The sequence below is a fragment of the Prionailurus viverrinus genome, chromosome C2, assembly GCF_022837055.1.
Source record: "Prionailurus viverrinus isolate Anna chromosome C2, UM_Priviv_1.0, whole genome shotgun sequence".
In the NCBI taxonomy this organism is placed as follows: domain Eukaryota; kingdom Metazoa; phylum Chordata; class Mammalia; order Carnivora; family Felidae; genus Prionailurus; species Prionailurus viverrinus.
The window spans coordinates 45,747,816-45,774,919 of NC_062569.1; the positions used below are offsets into that span (position 1 = coordinate 45,747,816).

The window sequence follows — 27,104 nt, forward strand, 5'->3', positions numbered from 1 at the left end:
TTTTTTTTTTTAAAAAAAAAAGGTGCTAAGAGTATTCTTGGCAGAGGGAGCAGCATGAGAAAAGGGCCAGAGGGTTGATCAGTCATCTGTGTGCAGGTTGGTATTAATGGAACATTAAGTGTAAAGCCTGTTGGGGTGTGGGCATATAAGACTCCCTAGGTGCCTAATGATTGGGATCGACTGTAGGGTTTTAGGCAGGAAGGTGCCATGGTCAGTTGTGCCGTTGATTTAGATTGTTGTGGCCACAGTAGAGGGAGGATTTGTGGGACTAGCAAGGGAGGGGAAAGAGAGGGAGAGACAAGGCCAAAAAAGTCAGTTTGGGAGAGTCTAGGTAAGTTCACTTTTGGACTGTTTTGGATTATTTGTCCTTTAGCATCTCTAAATAATTTTGTTCTGGAAGTTTTTACACGTCTCATTTTGAAGTTGATGCCAGACATCCAGCCAGATGTGTGGATTTGAATCCCTCAGGGACACTTGGCTGACCCAAACCCCAAGAGGGGGTGAGATTACGTGAAGAGTTAGCAGTGAGTGGTGACCTGTGGCCTGAGTGGTGAAGAGGCGGCTGAAGGGCAGTCCACGGAGGGGGCCGTGAAAGTGTGGCCAGACTGGACAGAAAAGGAAGGGGAAAGACTATTGTTATAGAGAGACAAGGACAGCGAGAATAGGAATGCTATTGTTACGATTCTGTTATAATCTTACTAGCATTTTTGACGGAGAAAGAGCATGAGTGGGGGAGGGGCAGAGAGAGAGGGAAACACAGAATCTGAAACAGGCTCCAGGGTCTGAGCTGTCAGCACAGAGCCTGACGCGGGACTTCAAACTCACGGACCACGAGATCATGACCTGAGCTGAAGTCGGACGCTCAACGGACTGAACCACCCAGGCGCCCCAGATTTGAACATATTTCTCAGCTGAGATTAAACTAGTAGAGAGTGCAAACAGGAGAAGAGGGGTCTGTGATAGATCAGTGCCCTGGGTATTGGTGATTTTAAGAACACCGGGAAGAACTCCATGATGGACAGGAGATGAGAACCCCGACCTCCTCACACACAGGAGGAAGGAGACGGGTATGTGGACCAGTGGAGACAGATACAGTAGTGGGGCTCAGGGACTTGACGTTCTTCATATCTGCCACCTGGTTTCCACAGAGATGTCTCCTAGACTTCAGAATCTAGTTTTTGTGATACTCAGTTTTGCATTTTAGAAGAAACATTGCATCCCTTCTCTAACAAGCTCACAGTTTGTTGTTGAGTGGCACAACAACATGATAGTTAAGGCTTTTTTTTTTTCTGTAATGTTTATTTTTTATTTTTGAGAGAGAGAGAGACAGAGACAGAGTGTAAGTGGGGGAGAGGCAGAGTGAGACGGAGACACAGAATCCGAAGCAGGCTCCAGGCTCTAAACTGTCAGCATAGAGCCCAATGCTGGGCTGAAACTCAACGAGTCGTGAGATCATGACCTGAGCCGAAGTCGGGCGCTTAACCGACTGAGCCACCCAGGTGCCCGAAACCTGTTTTTTAGATTACTCGCAGACCTGATTTTAGCCTCTGCTCTTCCAGTTTCTAATGTAACCTTTAGGCTCTGTTTCCTGTGTGTGAGGGGGATGGTGACAGTTCCTACTTGGTGACCACACATGGTTAGGGTTGTGATGATGCAGTGTTCAGTATGGAGCAAGGACTTGTTTAAACTGGAGCCATAATATCGACTCTATGTTTAGAAGGCAGAACGATAGCATAGAGGTTCTAGACACGTGTGCTGAAATCAACTTGGCTGGTTATTACTCTCCTCTGTGGCTCCTATTCCTCTGTGGTACAGTGGGGGGGAATAGCATTACCTACCTCATGGGATCGTTGTGGTCTGTGAGTGAGGGGTCATAGAAGGTGCTTCATGCAAGCTGGTTGAAGAAAAATGTCTGCAAGGGTGTAACGTAGAGGTAGGCAAGCTATAATCTGTAGGCCAGTGCCAGCCAACGAGCTAAGAATATATTTTATATTTCCAGTGAGTTATTAAAACAAAAAGAATATGTGACAAATTATAGGTGACCTGCAAAGCTTAAAGCATTTACTCTCTGGCTTTTTATAGAAAATGTGCCACCCACTGGTCTAGGGTTACTGTCTGTCTAGCATTTATGAAGCTATTTACTGCATTATCTCAGAGATTATTTCATAGATTAAAACAAATTCCTTTTTAGATTTTATAACTTTAGAAGTTACACATTCTAATTCCATCTCTCCTTTTTCTAATTGCATGAAAAAATTGTTTTAAGTGACAATTTTTAAGTGATAATTACTGTGTTTTTATTAAGTTTCCTAGGTTCTCTGTGCTGGAATGTTAGCTTATGAATTATAATATTCCTTAATTTCTCAGTAGCTGTACCACCTCCATTTCAAATTAATAATTCTATTTTAGTTTTGTCTTAAGACTTGAAAAATTGAGAATGGGTACTTGTAGGAAACTATAATATAGTTATGATGAGGCCTTGTTTTTATTGTTAAGCTGTTATACTTGTTCCTCTTAAATATCTGGATTTTCCTGCTTCATTTCCAGACTGTCACTCTCTGTTGCCCAAGTGCCTTGGTGTGGAATTATTCCACAAACGACAATAAGAGCGCCAACCCAGGCTCGCCCCTGGATCTGCTGCAGGTGGCCCCCTCCAGTCTCCCCATGCCGGGTGGGAACACAGCTTTCAATCAGCAGGTAGACTCTCTGTTACGGTGGTTGGATGGGTGTTTTCACTGAGAGGCATCACGACACAGCAAGCCAAGTGGGTGTTAGCCTCTCAGATGCTTGGATGCCTGCCCTTCCCAGCCCTGCTCCCCATCTCTCTGAGGGACGTGGGGGGAAGTAGTTAGCCTCTCTGGACCGCAGAAGTTCCTCACATTGCTCCCTTCCTCCTTTAGCTCTTGCTGGGCAGCTCTTGCAAAGAGTCCTGCCACCCAGACGGTAATTGTGATGGTGGCCCTCATACATGACACAATTCCCGTAGATGGCAGTCTGTGATATTTAGTAACTGTTTTTATTAGTGCTGGGTTATTTGGTTCAGAGACTTAAGAAATTTAAACCGCGGGACTGTGACTAATGTTGAGAGTAAGATCCCTGTTTTTCACCAAGCAATTTTCTTAAATTCATAAAACATGCCTAGCTATTTTCATACATAGAAGAATGGCTCAAAAATGATACTTGAGAGCTTTCACCTTCCCATAGAGGATATCCTAAAAAATTTTTACTTGTAAAGCAAGCATTTATTTTTTGTGAGTGTTTGTTATTGACAACTGGCATTGAATCACCCCTCGTAAATTTTAAAATGCGCTTCTTGGACAACAGGCTAAATTTGTTATGGTGCAGTCACGATTGTAGTTCCCTGTAGGATGCTCTGCTCATGTGGAAAAACCTGACGTGATTTAGACAGCCACTGTGGCTTTCCAGGCATAAGTTAATTAGAAGTGATTATCTTTCAGGTTCGGGCAAGGATTTATGAGGTAGAACAGCAGATAAAACAAAGAGGCCGTGCAGTGGAAGTTCGGTGGTCTTTTGACAAGTGCCAAGAGTCAACAGCAGGTACAGAACCCAAGAGAAGAAGGAGTACTTTTGAATGTGGGACTTGATGCCCTGTTTCTGATTCTTATAACTCAGTCAACGTATTGGATAAGGATGCTTTTTGACAGAGGCACCTAGTGACTTTTGAGGGCATTCCTCTTTCTGTGCCCTTTAGTTCCTCGCTGTCTAGAATGTCAGGTTTGGTTTTGTTGGCAATTCTCACATGCTGAGAATGACACTTTCTTGAAATTCCTTTTGCCCTACATAATGATGGCTTTGTACTATGCTGTTTGGCTTTGTTTGACCTCTTTAACTGCTTGCTTAATTTCCACATCTAGGGGTGACCATTAGTCGGGTTTTGCACACGTTGGAAGTGTTGGATCGACATTGTTTTGACCGAACTGATTCCAGCAATTCAATGGAGACGCTTTATCATAAGATTTTCTGGGCAAACCAAAACAAAGATAACCAAGAGGTAGTTAATGTTTTTCTTCTTTTCATTTAAATTTTCTCAGCATATTTTCTCTCTTTTTTCATTCAGTAAATTCTGGTGAAGTCTTTTCTATGAAGCGTAATAACTTATGAAGGGGTCTACACCCTGAAATCATTTTATTGTTGGACTAAAATGCCCCCAAATTATTAAAAAGGAATGTCCATTGGGCTTATTTGCTTAGGTATAGTTACTGGAAAGACTTTTCTTGGCCCTTTTATTATCACTCCCCATCATTTTAGTTTTAGCAGAATATTCTTTATCTGGTGATTGGACTTTATATAATGGTTTAACTTTAACGTTGGGGTAATATATTTTAATATTTAGAGCAGTGAATGGATACTGTGATCATATTTTTTTAAAAAAACCCGTATTAGGATTCTCCAAACAGAGCTAACAAAGAAAAAAAACTGTGTGTGTGTGTGTGTGTGTGTGTGTGTGTACATATATTTACATACATATATATAAAAGTGAAAAGTATTTATTTTAAGGAATTGGCTCATAGGATTCTGGGAGCAGACGTGTCTGGAACGTAAAGGACAGGCCAATAGGCTTGGGACCCTAGGGAGAATTGATGTTGCAACCTTGAGTCTGAAGTCAGTCTGGAAGCAGAATTCCTTCTTCCTCAGGGACCTGTCTTTTCTCGTAAGGCCTTCAACTAATTGGGTGGGGTCCACCTACCTTATGGAGAATAATCTGCATTACTTTAAGTTTACTGATTTAAATGTTGTCTACATTTAGAAGAATAACTTCACAGCAACATCTAGACTGAATTTTGACCCAAAAAACTGGGTACCATGGACTAGCTGAATTCACACATAAAATTGATCATCACAGACAATTATTATTTTAGGCTTTCTTAGAGTAGATTGTTTCATTATTGAACTGTCTATAAACAAAGGTTTTCCAGTTTTTTCCTCCCTCAACCTTATTTTGGGAGAATGAAGAAGTTTGTCTTATTTTTACAATGGAGAGCACCCATGGTATGTCCAGGTTGTGCTAGGCACCAGGAACAGAGAGGTAAGTTTTAAGACATGGTACCTACCTTCAAAGAATACCTTAGTCAACTGATGACTATTATCTTTGATTTCCATACTAGCTTTTGGGAATGCATATGTGGAAAGGAGAGATTAGACAATGGAAACAAAAACCCCCAGACTTTCCTTATATACCTTTATGTGAACCTGATGTGAACCTGTTCTAGGTTATTCCTCTTTCTGGAATAATTTGTGTCATCCCCTGGCTTCTTGAAGATAAGGTTCGAGTTCACTGCTGCCAAGTAGGATATTGGAATGTTGAGTGAGGTAGACTGAGTATATGTTCTTTTTCTTTTCTTTTCTTTTCTTTTTTACATTTATTTTTGAGAGGCAGAAAGAGCACAAGTGGGGGAGGGGCAGAGAGAGAAGGAAACACAGAATCCGAAGCAGGCTCCAGGCTCTGAGCTGACAGCATAGAGCCCGATGCGGGGCTCAAACTCAGAAACCACGAGATCGTGACCTGAGCCTAAGTCAGTCGCTTAACCGACTGAGCCACTCAGGCGCCCCGAGTGAATTTTCTAATTCATTGTGAAGTCTCAGTGGCAATGCTTCATTCGGTGCTTCTGTGGAGCACACGGATTATAAAAGTCTGCATAATACTCTGCTTATTGACACAGGTTAGAGTATTACTGTGTTCTTTTGGAGTGGAACCCTTAAAGTCTATTTGTAATAAAGACTTAGGTAAAAGGTTGCAAGAGTACTAAGGTTTTCAATACGTAAACTAAGATACGTGGAAGGAAAATAGGGATACCTAAAATTCAAGGTGTCTTTGGACTGCTAAGCTTTCTGCACTGAGAGTTGAGTAAAGACTGCGTTGTTCCCTTGTGAGCATTTTAGCTGTACCCAAACCCCTTGAGTTTTGTGGTTAGCTTGACTCTACAACTTTATAGTGAATGAACTGGCCAACTTCAGGATTGCATGCCTCATTCATCCACAGAGACTAAAGTTATTCACTAGCACTCTTAAGAGATCATGGTACATCTCTTACCAAGGGCAGAAATTACGTTTTGTATTTTTAAATGAAATCACTCTGTAAGCTCTCTAAAACACGGTTGTCTGCAGTGAGCAACGTCTCCACCCAGGATGCTGAGAGGTGCTTGCCACTAGAGGGCGACATGTGCTCAGGGTTGAGGGTCTTGTGTGTTCCACTGACATACTTCATTGGAAGGAATGTCACAGTGTTGCCCATTTAGGAGTAATTACATTGAATGTTGAATCAACTATGGAAAGATGTGTTGTGAGTGAGTGGTTGCTTTGTGGTTATCACACTCTTTTAGGAGTAATACACACATTACATTTTAAACCTGTAATTCAGACTGGTCACCTTTTCTTAGTAATCTATCAGAAGAACTAGGTAGATCCTGTTAATTTAACATTAGAATGATTTTTAACCATTAAAATATTGACATTTACATATTTAACATTAATTATTTAACCTTAAATTTTAATTAAATTAATTTTTATTTTGGCATCTGTGTGTTTCAAGGTATGTGTGTATATGCAGGCAGATGACAGTGTTTCATCTATTTACTCTTCACCAAGGTCTATTATTTTCTTGACACCTGAGTCACTTTATATATTCCTGGAATTCATGTATAAGCTGTGGAGTTGTATTAACTGTGATCAGCTGTGTGACCTTGAACAAGTTACTTGTAGGCTTTGTGCCTTAGTGCCTTTACATATTAAGTTGGCATAGAGCATTTGCCTTGTCTGCCTCTAAGGGGACATGAGCACTTTGAGATTCATGAAACATTCTATAAATATGTTAAAAATGTTGCTGTTAATGATAATAGAGCAATAATTATTAGTAGGTTACGATTATATTGGAAGAACCGGGATGATGAAACTCTAATTTTCTGATTAGAAGGAGTTGTATAAAGTGGCGTGGTTAGGATTCAAAAACATGTCTCACTTCTTGAAAATGTGTTTCCCCTTTTTTGTTTTCATAATTTGTGTTAGGACTTAGCATGAAAGATAATATAAGAAGGGACCAGTCTCTGTAGTTGCAAAGAGCTTGAGGTTTACTTTTGCTGAAGTTGTATTTAGGCAGGCCTGGGCCCTGGATTGCACATCCTGGTTTCCCACATCTGCTTAGGCAACTTGAACTTCAGCCTCCTTGATTCCTTTTTCTCTGGAACTGCTAAAAGGAAATCTAGTTCTTTCCACTTTCTTGCAGGGAGGGGAGGAGCAGCTGTACAGATGGGATGCAGAGTCTGAAGTTCAGATTTGCGTGTCTAAGTAGTCTCAGTATTTGGCCAAAGCCCACTGAAAACCGTAGTGCATGGGATGAAGGCATTTGAGGATTTCGTCCTGCCCTGTGGTTAGACTGCGGTCACGAGAGTGAGAGTGTGCTCCACGATGGGCTGTGCTAGGCCTGTGGCATGCTTCCGCTCATTCTACAGGCACTGCATTATTCCCGTACCCACGCCTTCCCTTCTGCCCCCCATATCCTCAGCTGCTGCTTCTGTGTTAGGGCTTGGCAACTGTTGTAAGAGAAGCACAAGTATAAACCTCAACCCCCTCAATGTTTACTTATTCTAGATTTATGCTACTTGATTTTCCATTCAGTGTAGTGTGAGATAGAAAACGTGAAGTGCTTACTTAGGACAGGGCTCAGAGACTCGTGTTGCACAGTGGCCAGGCAGGTGGTGCAAATGAATGGTAGGCTTTTGCATCCAGGGCCCCTGGGACGTGACTGGGGAGGGGGCATGCCCTTTCTAAGTAGAGTGGCCTGTCTCAGATTCTCCTTGGGAATGTAGACCCACTGTTTGATCCTTCAACATTTCTGGAGAAGATGTATATCAAGATTTACAAACTCTCCCAATTAAAAAAATTTTTTTTAATGTTTATTTATTTTTGAGAGACAGAGACAGAGCACAAGTGGGGAGGGTCAGAGAGAGAGGGAGACACAGAATCCGAAGCAGGCTCCAGGCTCTGAGCTGTCAGCACAGAGCCTGACATGGGTCTCGGGCTCACAAACCATGAGATCATGACCTCAGCTGAAGTGGAATGCTCAGTCGACTGAGCCACCCAGGTGCTCCTCAAACTCTCCCAATTTTAAAACACTTTGCAGGCCAAGCTGCATGTCTGTTGTCCATGTTTGCCCACATGACTTTCACTCTGCAACTCCTGGTGACTGTTTTGTACACCATTTGCTAACTGATTTGCCTGTTTAATGTTTCAGAACCATTTCTACTCTGGCTGATGGGGGCAGAGAGGCCGGTGCCACACGAGGGACTGTTGTTGGGGATTGGGGGGGGGGGCACTTTCTGATTCCAAGTCCTGACTGAGCCTGTCACTTGTAGCCTTAGGCGAGATCCACATTGCTGACCTGAAGGCCGAGGGTGAGGTGCCCCTCAGCTTCACACAGCACCCAGACCGCTTCCTTCCTCTTGGCTTCTTTCCCCGTTTATGTGGGGTATGAAGGGAGAACCAGCTGCATTGTTGGCTCCCCCAGGGACACGGATAGAAGGGAAAGTCTGAAGATGACGGGAAGAGCTGCCTTTTCACTTCTCTCTTTGGTGCCCAAGGAAGCAAGCTTTCTCCTGAGTAATGAAAAGGCCTGAGTGGCGGTGGAGGCATGTGCACTTCCTCTTGCCCGGCTGTGAAAACAAACCGTCACACGCCAAAACCCGAGAATCTGCATGTTTTCTCTTCCTTTCCTACTCAGAATAGTCAGGAAGCACTCTGAATAGGTGTGTTGAGTTCCTCCTGATTTCTTTGAAAGGCCTAGGCCTAGAGTCCAGAGTGGCTGTCTTACCCCTGGCACAGGCCTCCGGGGCCGCACTGGCCTTTGTATCAGTGTGGCTGAAGAACTCCCACCATCATGCAAAAGAAAATCTTGGTTTCTGTCCTTGCTGGCCACGTTCCATGTTCTTCTTCCTGCAAGTCTGTAGCCCCACAGGTCAGGGTCTGTGTTCCTTTTGCTCACCAGCAGCACATCACCAGTGTCTTAACACCATGCCTGGAGCCCAACAGGTCCTCAGGAAGCATTTACTGAATTTGTTTTTTAGGGGCTCGCTTGAAATCTGCTGGGACAGTGAACTGGAAAGAAAGCCTCTGTAAGATTGGGTTTGGAAGGGTAGGGGTGAGTGCTGTAATCTGTTAGCTCTAACGATGGTACAGGTTCAGATGCGCAAGAAAATATGTGAATGTGGAGGGAGTAGTGTGGCCAACGGAAGAGTTCTCAGGTGTAAAATAGGCAAGTCGGTGCATTTCTTTTGTGGTATTTGGACAATTCACTTACTCTTGATGAGTAAGAGTAAATTTCCCCATTTTTAAAAAGGGCATTCTATCTCTTGATGGTGTGAGAATGATAAAACACTGAAAGGTTAATGGTGCCTTGCACGTGGATGGGTACTGAGTAAACTCTAGCTGCTGTTACAACTGACTCATGTATGTAGGGAGGCAGTTAAACCCTGGAGACATGGAGGGAATATGGTTCCTTGGGACCACTGTGGACACACACACACACACACACATACACACACACACACACAACTATCCATCACACAGTCCATTCATCCATAAAGCACAGCCAGGATCCATCAGGCTTTTTATATTTGATTTTTACCAAGACTTTACCCGCAGTAGGGAAGCAGTCAGATGGGACTGGCCAACCCAAGGCGAGGTGGCTGCAGTACCACCAGGTAGGAAAGTAGATGATGCTCATTTCAATGCTTAGGGGTTTTTGGTTTTTGGTTTTTTGTCGTTGTTGTTAGTGTTTTGTCCTTCCTTCCTTCCTTCCTTCCTTTCTTCTTTCTTTCTTTCTTTCTTTCTTTCGTAAGAAAAAGTTGCTTTTAAAAATTAAGGCTCAGGGGGCACCTGGGTGGCTCAGTTGGTTAAGCATCCCACTTCGGCTCAGGTCACGATCTCGCAGTTTGTGAGTTCGAGCCCTGCATTGGGCTCTGTGCTGACAGCTCAGAGCCTGGAGCCTGCTTCAGATTCTGTGTCTCCCCCTCCGTCTACCCCTCCCCTGCTCATGCTCTGTGTCTCTTGGTCTCTCAATAATAAATAAATGTTAAAATTTTTTTTTTTTTTAAATGAAGGCTCAAGATAACAAAGTCAAATGTGGCAAAAGTCAAGCCAACACGGAAGACACATCTGGCTGACTTCCTGCTGAGATGTGTGTGCCGAATTTTAGAATTGAGGATGCTGATCACAGCCCTGTCTGAGCACGTTGTACTGTGGAAGTCACACGGTTTCCTACTGGTTGCTCTTAGAACTATCACTTTCTTCTTTCTTCAAGTAAATCCATTAATCAGAGGGCAATTATGTTAACATAGTGGGGGGGGGTGGCATGCACAGACATTTAGACTTGGCTGTTACTGATAAAGGGGGTAATGAATCCATTTAGAGTGTGGTAGGCCTCTTGGATTAGATTGTTTTTGAGCCTGTGTACCAGTCTTTTTTCTCTTCAGACTTTTTCTGAGTACGTCTTAAGCACTAGGCCTGTTTTAAGTGTATTGTGTCATCTCATTTATTTTTTCCTTGGCCAGTGAGACACATGTGAAACAAAAAAAATTTTAATTCTTACGTTACAGATGAGGAAACCAAAGCATAGAGCAGATGAGTGAATTGTCCAACCTAGTGCCCAACTCACTGGTGGGGAAATAGGGATTGAGATCCTAAATGGTTCCAGAGCCCAACTGTTAACTAATACATTCTTTTTTTTTTTTTTTCTAGCAAGCATATGTGCATGCATTGGGAAGGGGCAAAGGGAGAGGGAGAATCTTAAGCAGTCTGCATGCCCAGCACAGGACCTGACATGGGGCCCAACATGGGGCTGGATCTCACAACTGAGATTATGACCTGAGCCTAAATCAGGAGTCGAATACTTAACTGACTGAGCCACCCAGGTGCCCTGCCCTTTAATTAGCACATTCTGTTCCTTGTACCACTTTAAAAACTCATTTAATTCAGGTAATTCTAGTTGAATAAACAAGTGTCAGATGAAATTTTGGAAAAAGGAGGAAAAAAAAAACCTTTGTAATTGCCACAGTTTTCATATTAATATTGGCATATTTGTTTGCAGGAATAATCTTTGGTTTTTAAAAGTGTGACAGCTTCAACAGAGTAAACAATATTTATGTTAGAAAATGCCAATATTTAAGTTGAGAAAGCTGACCCTTAGAGTATATCATACAACCTTGAGGTTGATTCAGACTTGGATTTGAGTCCTGGCTTTGCTGTCGAGTAGCTGGGTGGTCTCAGGCTAGTTCCTTGTTCCCTCAGTGTCATTCTCCCTGCACAATGGCCTTACTACTAGAATCCAGTTCATTTGGTCTCATAGGGTACCACCTAGTAAATGTCAGTTGTTACGTTCATGGCTCTATCACTTTGATTGTCAAGTGGGTTGAACCTAGTACCATGGTTTAGAAATTTATTGTCCTCCTTCTCATCTGTAGGTTCGTTTCCTTTTTCGTAAGAGGCAAGCCATAAAGCTTACTGCCCTCTACAGTCATGACTTTTGGATATTAATTCACTATGAGAGACCTGACACTTTTCAAAGACTTTTGGAGGGATTTACTTTATAATTCACCTCCTGTGTGACTTCTGTCACACAAAATAGACTTCTCAAAACTCTATTTTTTTTCCGTTTGTATTTAAGTGTTGATGATTTAACTGAAGAATAGCAAATTCATTTCTTGGTACAGTGCAGATTAATGACAGCTGATTTATATACTCAGAGGAGTTGTTTTAATTTTGTTTTCTTAACCTACTACCTTCTCAGAGCTCAGAGCTGTGTTATTTTTAATTGCTGCTTGAAAAAAGAAAAAAGTCCTTTTTGCTGTTATAGTATATGTTTTGTTTCTTAGATGTCTTAAAACCTAATGACTATCAACTTTGATTCTAAGGATGAGAGCCTAGGAGAACCTGCCTTTTTTCCTCATCAAAAACCAGCCATCTCAAATATCTCTTGGAAATGTACATAGGGAATCATTCATATTCGTATTTATGAAGATTTTTCACAAGTGAATACTATTTATATTTAAGTGTTCTGAGTTTGTGGTTAATAGGCCTAGTCTTAGTGCTTTTTATGGTGATTCTTAGTGATCATATACAACAGGCTTATGTTCTGTTAGCAGTTTGGACCACTTTTTAGCTTAATGCAACTCTTGAAATTCTTCCAGATCTTCTTAATGTGCCTCAGGTTGCAAGCCATATGCAATATCACTACTCTGTATATTATCCCTTGTTTATTGGTGCCATGGTATGACTGTTTTTAATCTAGATACGGCCATTTTGTTTAATGTTGACTAAGAGTGATTAATCACATTTATAAACATGTCCTTCTAGTCTCAGAAAGCTGTTGAAAAGCTTCATTCGGTATATGATCTCAAGTTCTTTTAGTTTGCTGTTGCTTATAGTAATGAGTCATTGGTTTTTCCCATTCCCTTTTGTGGTATTGTTATATAATGAAGGTAGTATATTAAGAAATTTCTTAAAATAGCAGACAGTCTCCAGGATCTTCTAATTTCTAGAGGAAGCCTGGCTCTCAGATGTAGTTGTCAATTATTTCCCCTTGTTTGTCTGTTAGAGAAGACCTGTGGTTAGTTTCTATAAACCATTAGGTTATTGAGTGACTGAATAAAAATTGAATTAGGCTTAATCTATCAAGTTTATCTTTTCCAGAAAGGAAAAATATTACCAATCTCCCTGATGATGAGGGCCTTCTTCACATTTCGGATATCTTTATTACAGATGTGGATAGCACCACTAATGAAGATTATTTGCAACAGAGTTTATAATGATTTCAGTATTTTACCACTGTGGGTATGTCCAAAGTTCATGAGGCTAGATGAACAATGCTATTATTTGAAGACATTACTGGTTTTGAATTTCGTGTCCATGCATTGTCTTATTTATCCTCATTATAGAAATCATTCTTGTGATTTGCTTTTCATTTTTTTAAAGAAATATTTTTATGTTTTGCTGAAGTATGATATTACAATACAGTGCAGTATGATACACTGTTATTAATTTCAGGTATCTTGTGAGTTTTGTACACATAGGATGTGATACATTCAAGATATCATCAAGTGTCCTTTAGCCACAGTTTAGACCCTTGTCCCATTCTTCTGCTCAGAACCGGAGTATATTGGCGCAAGAGCTCCATCTGTGGAGCAGATAGCTTGAGTTTGACTCTTAGGTCTATGACCTAGTAACTTGGAGACGTTTAACAAGTTATGTAACCTTCAGGCCTTAGTTTGCTCAGTCATGGCACGGTAGTGAAAGCATTAGAACAGGGCATACTGTATAGAAAGCAGTCGTTATATATATATAAGCGGTAGCCACTGTTCATTTTGGAACATATCCTTTGGATATTTTCCTGGGCATTTGTGTACATATACATGAATGCTTAGTAAAAGGTCAGAGGACATAAATGGATTACGTTCTGCAAACTATTCTGCAGGATTTTCTTCCCTCACAGCTTAATATTGTCTGTTGCTTTTTGCTTGTTTTTGTTCTAGTCATGATACTCAGTCTTTTAATCTAATAAAGTTTTCTAGTTCACTGGGTTGGTGGGGGGAGATAATCATTCTATGCAAACTCTAGTAATGTTGCCATATCCTTTCAAATGTTTATTCCTTCTTCCCATTGGCTAAATCTTCCAGAATGATGCTAAATAATAATGTTGGGACCAGCATCCTTGACTCATTAATTTAGGAATGAAAATACTTCTGGTACTTCACACTTAACCAGCTGGTAGATTGTCAGATACTTTTACCATAGTAAGTAAGTACGTGTGTAGGTTGGGGGAGGGGAACAAAGTAAACTCCTCCCACCATCGTCTGCTCTCATCTTAACCTTGTTTTTGCATTGGGTTTCATGTTATACAGAGTTGCTTTTCCTCTATGATGACAAATAACTGTTTAATCAACTATGTGCCAGACACTGTGGTAGATGCTGAAAACAAAACCATGCAAAAGACAAATCTTTGACTTAAAAGAGCATCTGGTCTAGCAAGTATTAGAGGAGGAACAAAGTCTTTGGTAATTCATTCCTGTGATTTCATTTTCTGCATGTCTGTTCAATGACAAGTCTGGCTTATCTCTAGAGAGGTAGAAGTCTGGCTGGAACAGTGGGTGGCAGTGGCTGGTTGGAGTGGAGCTGGGCAGCATGCTTCGTTGTGTGTGTGTGTGTGTGTGTGTGTGTGTGTGTGTGTGAGAGCCACTTGAGAGATTCCCAGGTAACCGCGGTGCTGCTTGTCCTCACAGGGATCTTGATTCAGTGATGACAGGAGTGGCAGAAAGAATGGACTTTGGAATTAGGCTTCCTAGCTCTGCCATTTTAGATCTGTGTTGGCCGTCTTCACCCCAGTTTTCTTATCTGTCAGATGGGGAGTAGCGCCACCTACTTCAGAGTTTGTTGTTGAGATTAGAGATGACGTGTGTGAAACACCCACTGCCCGCTCAGTAAATATTTTCAATTATTCTGCTACTACCTGTGGCTGGAAATTTACAACTGTTAGTATTATTCTGGCCATGATTAACATGTTTTAATTTATGCCATGGCTAGAATTCAGATTCTTGATGCCCTGGTTTGGTGCTTTTTTTTCTGGCCTTTATGTGCCGTGGCTCACTTTCTCTCTCTCTCTCTCTCTCTCTCTCTGTCTCTCACTCACTCACTCATTCTTCTGTGTCCTGTTTGTCTCTGTGTGGGTGTCGCCTGGGGGGTGCGTGCTATGAAAAGCTGTTACTGCCTCTGAAGACTCTAACTCTCCTTTATAGTGTTCGAGGTGGTAAAGGACTTTCCTGTAGTACCTCTCAGAGGTCTGTCTCCTTTTCCTAATGGATATTTGAAACCAGTAGCTGGAGATCTAATAACCATGAAGCCATGTTGTAAAAGATGCATGTTACATGGAAGTGATATTATAGCACAAGAGAGCAGAATATTATGATTTTCTAAGCATCAGGAGTGGAGGAAGAAGAGCCTAGAGAAGCTCGGAGCTTACATAAAAGGCCATTGTATACTGTGGGAGCAAGGTCAAGGTGACTCCCCGAGTTCCTTTGACACACTGTGTTGCTGCACTTAACTTAGTTCATTTCCCCAGATTTATGTTGTGGCAAGAGTTTTATTAATTAGCTGAGTGATCTTGCACAAGCTATTTAACATCTATTTGCCTTGGGTTCCTTATTTGTAAAATGGTGATAAAAATAATAACTAGCTAATAGGTAGGAAAGATTAAAGGAAATAGTTCCCGAAAGACACTTACTGCACTGCCTGACTGTAAGTTGAGTAAGCACTCCATAAATGTTAATTATCTATATTATCACCTGTAAATTTTCCAAGATATCTTTGTGATTTTCAGAGTGATTAAGTCCATACTATGTTATTTTATGTTTTAAATTTTCATTTAGAAATGTCTGAAAGATTTATATTTAAGGTCAAGAACTTTCAATTTTCGATTTTTGTTGTGTCTGCTTTGGTCAGTTATAAGTGCTAAGACTTCAGTAATGACTAGAATAATCAATGTGTACTACAGAAAACTTATTCTGAAAAATAGATTTTCGGTCAGAATAGACAGAGTTTCATCTGGTCAGGGCTAGTCTCTTAGTATCCAGAATGCTTTATAAGATTGAGCACAGAGTGGTATACCTGATGAGTACCTGATGGAGTGATTTTTTTTTCCCCCTTGTGACCAAAAAATTGCCTGAAATTTTCATGGCCTATTGAAGACCCCAATCCAGAATGTGCAATAAAACTGAGAGGATGGGGTGCCCCTCCTTGAATCTTCTAGGGCAGGAGGAGGAGCAGTCACCCTAGAAGAAGTAGGGGTGCTTCTCCTGGAAGAAGGGTGGGCTGGAGGGGAGCTGACCTTCTCTGAGAGGGGACAATGCTGTTGGAGGAGATTCGAGCCTTACTAGTAATCATGCATCTTTGACTTCCCCTTCCTTGGTTCAGGAGCAGGCCTCTCCAGGCTGCCTTCCATATTTATACATCTTTAATTAGATATCAAAATATCACTTTGCAGAAAAACAGAAATACAAACCAAGCAACCACTGTAAAAATTCCCATAGTTTCTTTGCTAAAGACAAACTGTCTTGGCTCTGAACCCTCCCTGTGGCCCTTTCTTTCCTGTAAGCTTACCCTGTTTGCTCTGATTTGATCCGTTATGTGTCTCCACATTTCAGAGGGAATCTGTTGGTTGCTGGGGCTAGAATGGGGGATTGTTGTATCATGCTTCACTGATAACTAGGCCCTCATATGTTTGTACTTGAAGATCATTTCCTTGGGTTATATTCTCAGAATAATTGGAGCAAATGATCTGAACATTTTTAAGACTGTTGTTAGATAGTAGGAATTACCTTCTAAGGGAATTGCCAAGTTTTATTCCTAAAAAGTAGCATGTGAGACTATATCTAGTGCCTAGAAAAGGGGCTAGCAGTGGTAGGTATTCAGGACATAATTACTGATGCGTAAGTAAATGAATGAATGAGACTGCTGCCTGTCTCATGGTACTCTTTTTCAGTGTGGCTTTTTTCCCAGATTAAAAAAAATTTTTGTTTTTTAACGTTTATTTTTGAGAGAGAGACAGAGCGTGAGCGTGGGAGGGGCAGAGAGAGAGAGAGAGGGAGACACAGAATGCCAAGCAGGCTCCAGGCTCGGAGCTGTCAGCACAGGCAGGGCCTGATGCGGGGCTCCAGCTCACGAGCCACGAGACCATGACCTGGGCTGAAGTGAGACTCTTAACCGACTAAGCCACCCAGGCGCCCCTCCTAGATTTTTTTTTTTAAATTTTTTTTAGTGTTTGTTTATTTTTGAGAAAGAGAGGGAGACAGAGTGCAAGTGGGGGGAGGGGCAGAGAGAGAGGGAGACACAGAATCTGAAGCAGGCTCCAGGCTCTGAGCTGTCAGCACAGAGCCAGATGTGGGGCTCGACACATGAACTGCGAGATCATGACCTGAGCCAAAGTCGGACGCTCAACCAACTGGGCCACCCAGGCACCCCCTAGATTTTTAACTGTATGTAGCCTTCCTATATTTGCTAACTAACCAGTAGTTCTCTGCTCTAATTCCTTGAACTACACCTGTGTTTGCCACTTTTTATGTGCTTGTTTAAAACTGCTTTGAAGTAATTTCCTATTTGCTGCTGTAGTGTGTTATCAGAAATTTAGTGGCTGAAAACAATCCAAATTTATTCTCTTGAGTTGTGGAGGTAATGATCGTACTGGGCCCTAATCAGCCTGTCCTTCAGGCTGCATTCCTAGAGAGGCTCTAGGGGAGAATCTGTGTCCTCCTGTTACCCAGCCTCTCCTTCCTTGGAAAGCACTTCTGTGATTACATTGGTTCCACACAATAATCTGGGGTAATTCCTCCTCTCAACTCCTGGAGCCACAGAGTCCCTTTGGTCCTTTAGGATAACGTACTCACATGTCCTGGCTTTGAGATATGGATATCTTTGGGGGTGGGGGACATTATTCTATCTCCCACATATTTGTTTCTCCTTTTGTTAATCTCTGTTTTGAAATTTAACTCCTTATGCAAGATTCTTCCCAAAAGCCACTTTCTAAAAGGAAGTATTTAATAATTCCCCTCAGTCTTCTGTCTCTGCTCCTGTTAATGTTGACTTTCTGAGATAATTTTCCTTTTTCGTGCATCCAGATTATTTGTGTTCATTTATGTCTGTCCCACTTAATTGCCATTTCATTGAAGGCAGGGACTGTAGTTCATATCTTGAACTCCTAAATTTCCCCAAGTTTTTGCCTTTGAGTTATTGTGTGTTAAAGTAATATTTATTAAATTTCACTTAGCAAACAATTATTGTTTGAAAGAAATGGAGCTTAATATTTTTAGAGATTTGTTGGTAGGGTGAGAATGTGTTTCAATTTACATATTTAAAATCATGATGTCCTATTGACAGTTATTTGAATTAATTTGTAAGATAGCATCTGGCAGACAAATGGGAACGATCTTCTAATTTTCTAAAAGTTGATTGATGCAAACCAGTTGGGGGCGGGGTGCGAGGATCTGCGTGTCAGGAACATGAGCCATAGATGTTTCTTTGTATGCATGTTGAGTGTGTCTGATGGGATATACCCAGGAACTGGTGGTTAGAGTTAAATAGGCAGAATATCCTCCCCCCCCTTTTTTTTTTTTTTTGATAGTGGAATCTAGAAAAGGCCTTTTGTTAAAAACTACTTAAAATGAGAACCAAAACTTCATAATAATTAGTAGGGGGGTGGAGGGGGAGTTTTGAGTGGGAAATTATCTTGAAAAATGATAAAATTATCAGAATGTATCTTATAACTAATAATTTCTTAATAATAAAGAACTAATGAAGTATAGTATGCCCCAAATACATAAGTATATAATTATTCATATAGCAGGGACAGTGTGCTTTCAAATGGGTATAATGTGACCTGATTTTCCAGGATGATCTTCTGAGAAGTTGGTAGTAAAACATCTTTTGTAACATCCTACTGTTTTTTGTTTTAAATAGGCCCAGAACCTCTTGGAAAGACTGGCATTATTTGGCAGTCTATTGGACATTCCTAAAGGAGTGGGCTTGGCACTCATTGAATCTGGCCAGTATCAGAAAATACTTACTGGTTGAAAATAGATTATAGGTGTAATTGATGGGAGTACAAGAAAGTTTCTATAATAAAATTTTATATTTCAAAAACCTAAATCCTTGGATTTTCTTAGCACACTATTCACTTAATTCCTAAAAATTACACGTTGAGACCACAGCTCTGGCAGGCAGACTGCAGGCCCTTCTGTCTCCAACTTAGGATCTCAGATGTCTGTAAGGTGAGACTGACGGATACTCATTGCCTATGAAATAATGGAAGGTGCAGGCAGCCAGACCTAATTACTTCCTCCTTTGTGTTGTCAAAACATTTTTTTATAAAAATGTTTATTTACCTACTTATTTATTTACTTATGTAACCTCCACATCCATTGTGGGGCTTGAACTCACAACCTTGAGGTTAAGAGTCACAGCTCTTCTGACTGAGGCAGCCAGGTCTCAGGTTTTGTAGCTTTGATATAGCTGTCTTGTCTGCTTTTTTTGTTTTTGTTTTTTCTAGAAGGTGAACTTTTTGAGAACAGGAGCCAGATCTTTAAAAATTTTTGTTTCCTCACTGCCTACCATGGGTACTTAATAAGTGCTTTTGCAAGTGAATTAACTCCTTCCTGGGGCTTATTTTTTAGCACATTACCCCAAACCAGTGGTCATATGTGAATATGTTAAAAAGAAGTGTTTTCCTGGGGCGCCAGGGTGGCTCAGTTGGTTAAGCCTCCGACTTTGGCTCAGGTCATGATCTCACAGCTTGTGAGTTCAAGCCCCGCATCGGGCTCTGTGCCGACAGCTCAGAGCCTGGAGCCTGCTTCACATTCTGTGTCTCCCTCTCTCTGTGCCCCTAACCCACTTGCATTCTATCTCTGTCTCTCTCAAAAATAAACAAACATTAAAAAAAAAAAATTAAAAAAAGTGTTTTCCTTTATGTGTGCAATTCTGTGCATCTCTAGGTCAAGCAGAGCCTGCTACTTAGGTGAGTCATTTATTCTTTTGTAGCATATTTTCATCTTATTTTAGTGATGCAGAAGAAAATTTTAAAACTTTATAAATGTGGATATGATGCACATTACTGACTAGATTGATTTATTAAAAACTGATGGGAGTTATTTTTCGGTAACCCCTTTTCTCAATAATTGAAATGTAAGCATGTGGTGCTTCACTGAATTTATTTTGATATTTTTACTTTTCTCTGGATTAGACTGAATCCAGGCAGACATTCCCTCTAGTTTGCTTTTTTAAATGTTATGTTCAATCTTGATATATTTTAATCGAATTATTTCTCTTGTGTTAAATGAAGAGACCGAGAGATGCTTTTGAGATCTGTCCTAGATAATATTTCTTTGGTATGAGTCAACATGGGTTTAGCCAAATTTAGGGTAGATGACTAAGAATCTTGTAATAAACTGATCTTCATGATCTGAATTGTGGGGTAATATCTACCATCTGACTAGGGATTCTTATCCTGGGATTCTTGTGTTTCTTCTCAGAGTCCATGACTTTCTGAAAAATTGTGCTAGGTTTATGTGAGTGTATGTATGCATGTTTTTCCTGGGGGTGTGCTTATAGCTATTCGAATCTTAATTGAGCTTACGGATTCTTTAAAAAAAATTTTTTTTTAAATGTTTATTTATTTTTGAGACAGAGAGAGACAGAGCATGAACAGGGGAGGGTCAGAGAGAGAGGGGGAGACACAGAATCTGAAACAGGCTCCAGGCTCTGAGCTGTCAGCACAGAGCCTGATGCGGGGCTCGAACTCGTGACTGCGAGATCATGACCTGAGCCGAAGTCGGTCGCCCAACCGACTGAGCCACCCAGGCGCCCTGAGCTTATGGATTCTAAAGTTAAGAACTTCTCACGTAACACATAATGCCAATACTGCAATTATTTAACTCTTCTGGCATAGTGTTTGTAGAATTGCACAAATATTAGACACTTGAAATTGATGTTCCATTGGTTGGCTTGGATCCTCTGAAAGGTTGCATAAAATGATGGTTCATCTTCCCAACTTGCCTCCTCCTGCCTGTCCTTAATTCATGTAACATAAGTCCCTGTGATCCTCAGTCTGTGGTACCCATTTCTAGGCCTTGGTAACAACAGCACGTAGTTCCTGTGGCGGTGCTGAGCCCTACGTAGACCCAGGATATACTATCCCCCATTAGCCGTGTCTGCATTAATTTTTGTTCCTTTTTGATGCATGGGTGTCATTTTTCATGTTTATCTTTTCTAATGCAGTGAGTCTTTGGTTAGCATTCCAGCCTTGTTAGAGTGGGTGGTGTGATAAACCGGCATGTTAGGATTAGGTACTGAGGGAGGCTGTGAGTGTGAAAGTGGGAGAGGGTAAACGGTGGAGGGGGTGCTTCGCATTGGTAACCTCTGCTCTTGACTTTCAGTGGTCCGTTTCCTTTCCTCCTGGCTTTGATGTTCTGGGGGATCAGTGGAGCTAGGTTACGGTCCTGTGTCAATGAAGGCATATACAAGGAGACACGAATTCTCTTGAAGTCATCCTGGATTCGACTGTTCCAGTAACTGGTTTCCTTCCTTGTCACTGAAGTGTTACTCTTTATACTTGAACTGAAAACGATTTAGGAACGCTTTCTAAAATGACTGTACTAAAATATGAGAAAGCTTTAAAGCTTTAAACGTGCCAGGGCTTGCATCCCGTCCTTGGGTGAATGCTGCATGTCACATGGCTGCTGCCCTCTTCTCTTGGTTGTAGGTCGCCCCTAACGATGAAGCTGTGGTGACCTTGCTGTGTGAATGGGCGGTGAGCTGCAAACGGTCAGGCAAGCACAGGGCCATGGCTGTGGCAAAACTCTTGGAGAAGAGGCAGGCGGAAATCGAAGCAGAGGTAGGTTCGCTTTTGTTTCTATTGTCAGATGCCATCATTTAAAAATAACTGTTCTGGGGAGGATTCTTTTTTTGTTTTGTTTTTTTAATACTCCTTATGTTTGGTTTTTTTTTTTTTTCCCCCCTCTTCAAGGAAAAAGGGAGAATGTTTGTACTTTTACCTAAAGACTACATACAAGATCCCTCTAAGTTGATGAAACCAATAAGTTGTATTCTGGACTAGTTTAAAACTGTACCTTTTTTTTTTTTTTGCCTTTTTTTTTTTTTTAATATCAATTTTAAAGTGAGTGAGCAGAGGAGAGGAGCTGAGGGGAAGAGAGAGAGTGAGAATCAGTGTGGAGCCCAATGCAGAGCTCAATCCCACGACCCTGGGATCATGACCTGAGCTGAAATCAAGTCAGGTGCTCAACTGGCTGAGCCACCTAAGTGCCCCTAAAATTGTATCTTTTATTTATTTATTTTAGTGTTTATTTATTTGAGGGGGGGGGGGTGGGGTAGACAGAGAGTCCCAAGCTGGCTCTGCACTATCAGTGCAGAGCCCAATGTCGGGCTTGATCCCACGAATTGTGAGATGATGACCTGAGCTGAAATTGGGTCAGATGCTTAACTGACTGATCCACCCTGAAATTGTATCTTTTAAAATAAAACTTTAACATCTGATTTAGAACAAAGACATCTCCCTTGATGAGGTTAAGATACACATACACATATATACATTTATATGTATACACACACACAGATATATATAATATACACCAACTTTTGTGAATTTTTTTTTTATATATATTTTTCAGAGAGAGGGAGACAGAGTGCAAGTAGGGTAGGGACAGAGAGAGAGGGAGAGACAGAATCTGAAGCAGGCTCCAGGCTCCGAGCTGTCAGTGCAGAGCCTGATATGGGGCTCGAACTCACGAATAGTGAGATTATAACCTGAGCCGAAGTTGATGCTTAACTGACTGAGCCATCAGGTGTCCCAACTTTTGTGAATTTTAAAGCCATGTAATATTTTGGTCGATCTGGAAACCTTTCTTTGGGGCAGTTCTGATTTTCAGATTACAGATACCAATTTGTGTTAGTTTTGAGATTATATTCTGGTCCCAGAGAGAGCAATTAAAGCCTCGGAAGTAGATTATAAAGGGGGAAAAAAAACCAAAGCTAACTTGACAAACATTAGCTTGTGCTGAAGGGGAAAAAATTTAAGCGAGTCTTCTTATCTGCCAGTGAGATCTGGAGGGACAGCCAGGAGAAGCCGTGCACGTGGTCTGAGTGGCCCCCCACCCCCACCCCCACTGAATCGGTGTCTCCTCTGGGCTCCTTGGCTCGTCCTCTGCCTTGTTCTTCACAGTAGCCAGAGCCGTCTTTGCAGCCTGGAAGCAGATCATGTTGTTCCCTTACTCAGACTCCTGATGGCTCCTTACCGCGTCTACAGAGCCTTGCACGGGCCTCCCCTGCCTGCGTTTCCCACCTCATTTCGTGCATTTCTCCCCTGGGTCACAGCTGCAGCCACCTTGGCTGTCCTGTGGCTCCAGCACACCAAACCAGCTTCTGCTTTGGGGACTTTGTCCCACTGCTCCTCCTGGGTGGCACCCTCTGCTCCCCGAGTTCTACATGGCCAGTTCCTTTCTGCCCTTCCTCTTGCAGGAAGTGTCTCTTTCTAGCATTCCTGCCTCAACACATGTCATCTCCTCAGGAAGATCCTCTGTCACCCACCCTCAGGCACGCTTTCTCATATCACTTGGTTTCACTCTGTTTCATTGGCTTATTGTTTAAAAGCCAGCCTGTCACCTTCTACAATGTAAGCTTGACCATAAGGACCTTGCCCACACTGTCTTGTCCTTGGCACCCAGAACAGTGTTCAGTGCACAGCAGATGCTCTAAAGGTGTTGTATGAACAGATGAGAATTTAGCTGGCTCTCTCTTACTGATAATAGTGCCATATCCTGTGAAGCTGAAATAGGCAGAATATTTCCATGGTCATTTCTCTCCTCTTGCTGGGAAAGCACTGTTCACTAAATATAAAGGATCACATGGTTCAAGCTGGGGCTTGAAGATACTGGTGTTGAAGTGTGAAACTCATGGCCCATTTTACAACGTGCAGATTAGGGAAGGTGTTTCATTGCTTTTTTCTATGAATAGATGGACTTTTCTACAGTGAATTGCAATGGTCGGACTTGAGTAACTGAGGTTGAATTTCTCAAATTTAGTTTATCCTTCTTCCAACGTGTTCTAGAATGAGCATATACACGTGTGCACACGCACACACAGTTGCTTTCAGAAGAGGCTTCCACAGATTACTTTGTAATTTTAATAGGTGTAAATGTATCCACATATAAGAATGTATTCTTTCAGAGATGTTTAAGATAATTGATTGCCAGGGTTGTCTAGGTGGCTCAGTTGGTTAAACATCCGACTTTGGCTCAGGTCATGATCTCATGGTTTGTGAGTTTGGGCCCCTAATTGAGCTCTGTGCTGACAGCTCAGAGCCTGGAGCCTGCTTCAGATTCTGTGTCTCCCTCTCTCTCTGCTCCTCCCCTGGTTGCACTCTGTCTCTTTTGCTCTTTCTCAAAAATAAATAAACATTAAAAAAAAAAAAAGATAATTGATATCTATTGAACATCACCAGTTTCAGAATTTGGTGAAGAGAGGATGGATTAGAGAAGTAATATCTTAATGAAATAATATATTAAGGAATAGATAATGAAAGTGGGAAGGTTGAAGGGATATTGAAAAGAATAGAAAACAGGGTTCTGATTCTTTTTCAATGGTTTCTTTTCTGGTCTTCTAGTAAGTTCTGTCTTGGATGCAGAACTTAGGGAGCTTCCTTAGATAGGTTTCTTGAACTACGGAGATTCCACGGGTTCTAAGAGATCTTAATTGGTGATGTGATGAGTGAAAGAAATGTATCAGAGGAGTTCTCCTAGCTCTGTCATTTGACACCACACTTCCCAACATTCCCCGAAGACAATCGTAAATACACTCTACTAGTGAAAACAAACACAAAAATATTAAACTCAGTATACATGCCCAAATGTTTCTCAGAGGGGGTCTATACAGTTAACTATATGAGCTGTTTAAAAATGACAGCCCCAAATGATTTTAGCAGTTTTGCATAGGGATAACGAGTAGCTTATTGTACTATGCTGTGTATTCAGTAGGTATTTATACCACGTGGTGCAGACTTTGTAATTTACATCAATAATATTTTTCATGGGTGTCCTTTGGAATCATTTCAGTTGATCTGGGGGTAGTTGTCCCTCACTTTCATTTAAAAATTTTTTAATGTTTATTTATTTTTGAAAGACAGTGTGTGAGTGGGGAAGGAGTAGGGAGAGAGGGAGACACAGAATCTGAAGCAGGCTCCAGGCTCTGTGCTGTCAGCACAGAGACCCATGCGGGCTCAAACCCAGGAACCATGAGGTCATGACCTGAGCTGAAGTCAGACCCTTAACCAGCTGAGCCACCTAGGTGTCCCTAGTTGTCTCTCATTTTCAGAAATTATATTTACCTGTGATGCATAGCCCTCAAATAAAGTACAGAAATCTCAATTAATTCTGCATGTTTTTTCTGAGAATTTAACTGTTAATAAAAAACTGACAAATTCATGATCCATTGTGACTACATTGTCCTCCAAAATTAACTATGTTTGTTTATTTTTAATCTTAGAGATGCGGTGAATCAGAGGTCTTGGATGAGAAGGAGTCCATTTCTTCAGCCTCTCTTGCTGGATCTAGTTTGCCTGTTTTCCAGAATGTGCTACTAAGGTTTTTAGATACACAGGCCCCCTCATTATGTAAGTAAAGTTCTTTGCTTCTAGATCTTAAACAAGAAATTGACCAGTTTTGGGGAATTAATGCTTCTTTTTTTCCCTAGCTTACATCATAATCAAAAGTTCTTGGTGCTGAATATAATGTATATCTTACTGTGCAAAATTTTGTTGCGTGTTTTTAATGGAGATTTCTATGCAGTTTTAAAATCAAGTGAGCTTCAAAGATTTAAAAATTTCTAGAGTTTCAAAAATTTAAAAATGAGTCCCCTCATTGTCTAATTAATATTTGGTGGTCTAGTTTTCCCTTTCTAGATCTTTCTTACCAAACAAGAGGAACTATGGTCTTGTGATGTTTCGCTATCTAATCACTATTGTGATTACGAATTTTCTGTTTTTGCTTAGTTTTCAAAATAATCTGATTTTCTACATTTCTAATAAGAAAATAAAAGTACTTTGTATCCAAATCCTTGATACAAGGAAATAATTTGTACATATGGTTGGCTGCTTGCCTACACTTTATGGGTTGTTCTGTCAACTCCCGTTCTTCCTTTTTTTTTAAATTTTTTTATTTTTTAAAGTTTATGTATTTATTTTTGAGAGGTGGGGAGGGGCAGAGAGAGGAGGAGAGAGAGAATCCTAAGCTGGCTTCACGCTTTCAGTGCAGAGCTTGATATGTGAGGCTTCATCTCACGAACTTTCAGATCACGACCTGAGTCAAAATCAAGAGTCAGGCATTTCATCAACTGAGCCACCTAGGTGCCCTATCATCTCCCATTCTTCTGTCTTTTATTCTGTTGTTCATGGGGAGTTGAGGGTTTGGGAATTACAAACCCAGTGGGTTTATACAGTAAGTGCACACTTAAAAAAATTGTTTATACATGTTAAGAGGGCTTGATCTTATTCTGAGGCTTTTGTGTGACAAAGTACAGTGGGGAGGGTCTTAGGATGGATAGTGATGAAACAACAAAAATGGCACAAGGAAATGTGGTAGGGGTGGGAAGGACAGGTTTGTGGTGAAGAAGGAGGTAACATAACAAGAAACAGTACTAGTTTCCATTCCTCTCAGAAAGTCCTTGGTTTGGGCTGAATGATACTTTGGGCTGAGGTTCTTTTAGTTAGTTGGTGGCTGTTGTGGGCTAGAGGGAGAGCAAGAGCCAGAGAGATACTGGTGGTTGGGAAGTAGGGGGCAACAGTGAAACATGGAAAAGGAAGCAGAAAAATGCAGGGACAGAAGAGATCCTGGAGAGTAGAAAATAGATCGCCGGGAATGGATGTTAGCTTCTCTAACTTATCTTGTATCCTGGGGGAGAAAGATACACATTTGCCCTTCGTGCCCCTTATCCTGTCCTCACTCCTGTTGGTTCTTTGGGAGGACCTTTCTCCTGTGCCTTTGCTTGTTCTAGATCTGGTTTCCTGCTGTCAGAGAAAGCTGTGCTTCTCTTCTGTCATTGTTGTTTGTCATTGACTTTGGTGGTGGACAGCAGCAAATGCTTAGGCTTCGGTTTTAGGGAGCGAGCTTCATGTTGCCTAGATTTTGTTTGTCTTTGTTGGTGTTTGTGAGTGCGATGGCACCACAGACTGAGTGCTGAAGGATTGTTCTTAACCTTTTTTAGTCTCTGTCGAGGGTACAAAGTTGTAGAATGCAACTGCAATATTAAGTTATCACGTGAGTTAAATAGACTGGCTATGAATTGAGCAAGACTGCAGAGCTCCATCTTTATGCCCTTCTTTTTTATTCCATCTTCCCCCTTTTTTTTTTTCCAGTAGATCCCACTCACTATTATTTTCAGGTACCTTTTCAGTTGTTACGTTGTGAAGTTTTTGAAAAAGTGTGCACACACGTCATGAATATATCGACACCCTCAAGCTATAAAAATAGTCATGAGTTGTTTCAGTAGTA

General features: G+C 41.2%; 1 protein-coding gene across 20 annotated transcripts in view; it reads left to right on the plus strand.

The window, feature by feature from the left end:
* MED12L (mediator complex subunit 12L) overlaps positions 1-27,104 on the plus strand; it is a 699,797-nt gene that overhangs the window by 436,514 nt on the left and 236,179 nt on the right. For 19 of the 20 annotated variants that reach the window (XR_007155629.1, XR_007155628.1, XM_047875167.1 and 16 more), the window contains 5 exons: positions 2,548-2,697; positions 3,459-3,558; positions 3,876-4,012; positions 21,308-21,439; positions 25,102-25,228. Coding sequence is in view for 18 of the 20 variants with exons in the window: in XM_047875167.1 (XP_047731123.1) it covers positions 2,548-2,697; positions 3,459-3,558; positions 3,876-4,012; positions 21,308-21,439; positions 25,102-25,228 (646 nt within the window). In the remaining 2 variants the exon portion in view is untranslated. The remainder of the gene's footprint in view (positions 1-2,547; positions 2,698-3,458; positions 3,559-3,875; positions 4,013-21,307; positions 21,440-25,101; positions 25,229-27,104) is intronic. The other variant, XM_047875185.1, reaches the window with a different exon arrangement.